This window comes from Saccharomycopsis crataegensis (assembly GCF_037102585.1).
Source record: "Saccharomycopsis crataegensis DNA, jcf7180000000073, whole genome shotgun sequence".
Lineage (NCBI taxonomy): Eukaryota > Fungi > Ascomycota > Saccharomycetes > Ascoideales > Saccharomycopsidaceae > Saccharomycopsis > Saccharomycopsis crataegensis.
This window is the reverse complement of record NW_027043820.1, coordinates 354,475-358,499: the sequence shown is the minus strand read 5'-3', so window position 1 is coordinate 358,499 and position 4,025 is coordinate 354,475. Positions and strand designations below refer to the sequence as shown.

The 4,025-nt window shown below is 33.7% G+C and overlaps 1 protein-coding gene across 1 annotated transcript; it reads right to left on the bottom strand. All coding sequences in view use genetic code 12, as the record gives it.

Moving 5' to 3' along the window:
• Positions 1–206: 206 nt before the first annotated feature.
• On the bottom strand, positions 207–467 carry DASC09_009960 (uncharacterized protein; the record flags this gene model as incomplete). The annotated part of the gene is made up of 1 exon (XM_064994599.1): positions 207–467. The coding sequence occupies one exon, from the start codon at positions 465–467 to the stop codon at positions 207–209; it is 261 nt and encodes an 86-aa protein (XP_064850671.1).
• Between the last annotated feature and the right edge of the window lie 3,558 nt (positions 468–4,025).

The following is a 4,025-nucleotide window of genomic DNA, read 5'->3' as shown; positions in this document are numbered from 1 at the left end:
TTAAATAATAAGGTTCTGAATAATCAATATTTGGTGCTAGATCCTCAAATTTTCTTCAGTTTTGTGGGTTTAGTGGTGAATAGACATCTCTACATGTACATAATGTCCACAGAACAAAGTTTTTAGGTCAAAATTCTAAGTTTATTAAATAAAAAAGCAAAGATATTTTATAGTAGCAATGAAAGTATAAGCAAAACTTAAAAATATCAGTTAAAATCGAATTCAGGATCCTCGATCCCAACCAAAATATGATCCGAATCACAAAACTCTCCAGCTTCGTCAATATCTTCGTTTTCTTGCCCTTCAGGAGCATTCAAATCCAAATGCAAACTGCTATTTTTGGAAAATGATCTTCTTAATTCTGCTGCTGGTATATTTCTCTGGCCAGCTTCATGTTTGGCACTTAGCTTGAAAAGTATATCGCCTTGTGTGGCAGTTAAGTACGATTTGATCCTCAAATGCCTCATCACGCTCTTATGACTCAAGCACAGTCTCCGCACTCCAATAATATCTCGAATCTGTGAAAAACTTGATACAAGTCTGGAGTTAGATACATTAATGGATTCGATAGAAAAATCCCCCAACGTTTTCAAAAGGCTGAAAGAGAATTCGTAGCAAGAGTCGGTATTATGGCCATCAATGTTGAAGTTTTGTAACCCTAGTTACAGTAGTCATTACCAATAACAAATACTATCAAACTATCCTTGTTATTATTCTTATTCTTCTTAACTAACTATTTAAATAACAAAATATAAACTCAAACTATGGGGAGAGGCCCCATATTTATAATAAGACCAATATATATGATTTGTAATCATACATCCATCTAGAACATTCTAGATGATTAATCATATGCACAATGACTAATTATTAGGCTGAGTCATAATCACATGCAGATTATATATTGCTCAGCCATGGTAAATAAACCGTCTTATCCGAGACTCGAACCCGGGATCTATTCAACACATTGATACCCGTGTTAACCGTTAAGTCATCAGTACAAAACCCAATATAGACTTTGGATTGTCAACTCAACAATCAAGCATAAAACGTAACCTATGTATCTCATTTTCTAGTGCTACATTCATAATAGACGTATTTTGCAAAGAATAATGATCAATAAGTTTCTCAAGACCAACATTGTGTTCAGTAGATTCACTCTCAAGGGATTTCTCTTTTTCATGTAATGCATGCAATTTTCTAACGTATGCTTCAAGCTAATTTTCTAACGTATGCTTCAAGCTAATTTTTTTTTTTTGAAGACAAAATTCAATATATTAATTAATTATATAACTATATATCTCATAAACTACCTAATGTAGTTTGAAAATTAAATTGTTAAGGGAAAACCATTAATGGTGAAAAAATGTTTTTATGCGTTTTTAAGGTTTTTAATTTTTGTTGTTTTTTGTTTTTTTTGATTTTATTTTCTTGTTTTTCCCCACCTATTTTTTCTTCTCCGCTTAAAAGATATTGCTTTCAAGCAAGAAGATCATTGAATCAACGGCCATATGACAATTGAAATGCCTTTTGGATTTCAATCTTGATAATTTTCGTTGGAAACCTAGATATCTATCGATCGTTCTGGTTTCGTTCATGTTGGTGGCAGGGGTAATGATTGTTTGCCAGGTTAATGGGATATTCAAGTCAATTTTTTTCCAAAGTTTCTGGGCCAATGGACATTCAATAAGATGGTGCTTCATGATTTCAAATTGGATTTCCTTTGGGGCATATTGGGGTTCATCATATCTGGTTAATTTTTTGCTGCAATAGTCACAATGATTATTTACGTAATTGTGATTTTCAATGCCCAAATGAAAGATGTGAATATTTTGATATTTCCCCGGGAAATGTTGGTTGAATTTTTTGAGGTTATGCCAAAAGTTATCAACTTGTTTCTGATTCACCCCAGTAATGTCCATGAGTGTTTTTGACATCTTGTTCACATCTTGTTTTTCCCGTTGTTTTTTACTTCCTTTAGTATGGTCAAAATCCTTAATTCTAATTGGAATGTGTTGTTGATATTTTTCAGGAATCCCTTTTTCAATTGAATTTTTCAAATCTTCAATTCCAATCTTCATTGGCTTCAACCTGATTGTACGTTTCTTTATACCAAGAACTTTTCTGAAATCCCAGTACGCTGTCCTTTCAGCATCTGAGAATGTGCTGCTATTCATAACTTCTAAGGAAATTGAATCATTGGTATTCTCAATGTCATCCGCTAGTTCAAGTAATACCACCCACCAATAATGAGTTTTGATATATTCATCCTTTGGTGATTTTGTTGGTGATGTTTTTTGAATGATGTTATTGATACTTGATTGGATTTTAAAACGTAATATCTGGTTATATTTAGTGTGACTATCCAAAAACAAATCCTGGAAAATTTTGGCTCTTCGGTGTTGGAGTTGAGACTTTAAATCAATCATTGAGAAACCGCCTTTGTTGTTGTGTGTCTTGAGTGTATCCAAAGAAATAGGTGTATCTTGCTTGACCAATAACTTAATCGATGTGTCAATTTGATTCAACTGATTGGGTAACAAAGGTTGGTGTAGTTCTTTGTAATAGAACTTGGATGCAATATATGTGTTGAATGCTTCTATTTTTGATTGAATCAGCAAGCTGGTCATGTTTGATAACTTGTACTTGATATGGAGGTCACGCTGCAATGTTTCCGGCCAAAATGTCACTGATGGTCCAATAGTTATCCCCAAATATGTCAATTGAAAGTTTTCATCAGCAATCTCAAATGGGAATGGTGTCAAAAATGGATAATTATCAGTTGGTATGATTAGTTGGGATTTCTTTTCATTGAGTTTGCTGCCACTGAATTTTTCAAATAGTCTAATACATTTCATTGTTTTGGAATAATCTCTTTTATCTTTGAGGAAAACTGTGATATCATCAGCAAAAGCAAGATAATGTTGACTGCTATATGCTTCAGGTATCAAATCTCCTTGGTAACTATGGCCTCTGGTATTCTGTTTGATAGATCGTAGTAAAGGTTCTACTGCTAATGCAAATAATGAAGGGGAAAACGGATTACCTTGGAGGGTACCATTTTTTAAATTGAATAATGGGCCGGTCATGTTGTTGATGTATAAGGATCCCGTTGTCTGCTTGAGGATGTTGATGATTAACTTGGCTAATTTTTTTCCAAAATTTAAATGGGACAATAGTTGTTCCATATATTCGTGAGATATCCTATCGAACGCTTTCTCCAAATCCACAATTAGTATCAGCTTTTGTGGATTTGGTATTATATGCGTTTTATCTTTTGGATGAATTAGACTATCTAACATTTCTCTGAAAATGGTGATGTTGGAGAACGATGACCGGCCTGGAATAAAACCAGCTTGATCTTCCCCTATGATATCGGGCAAGTGCTTCAACAACCTATTATTAATTATTGTGGATAATAATCGAAGATTAGTGTTGATAAGGGCTATCGGCCTATAGTTTCCAATGTTTTCTTTTGACTTTCCAGGCTTTGGTATGATGTTAAAGAGTATAGTTCGGTAGTGGAATGGTAAATTTCCTTCAGTTAGAATGTGGTTAAATTCTTGAAGAAGGATGTGTTTGATTTGGGGAAATAATTCCTTATAAAATTTGTATGGGATTCCATCTATGCCCGGTGTGGACTTCAAATTTGCCGAATCAATTGCCAGTTTGAGTTCTTCCATTGTTATGGAGGAATCCATTTTTCTCTTCTCTTCAGGAGATATTCCTTGGGTTGGAATCACGTCCTGAAGATATTTATGTATTTTTTTTGTGTCCTTTGTTCCTCTGGTTCCATCAAACAAGTCCATATAATATTCAGTTGCTATTTTCATTATCTCTTCATGAGATTGAACTAGTGACCCTTCTACATCTTTTAGCTGTTTTATTGGGCGTTGTTCTTGATATTGGTGGAAAACTTGGTTAATATGTTGATAATATTCCGTCACTTTATCAAGTTCAGGCACTTTCACTTTTTTCAACATGTGTTTGAGTTTTTCTGCTTTGCATTTAATATCAATTATTAA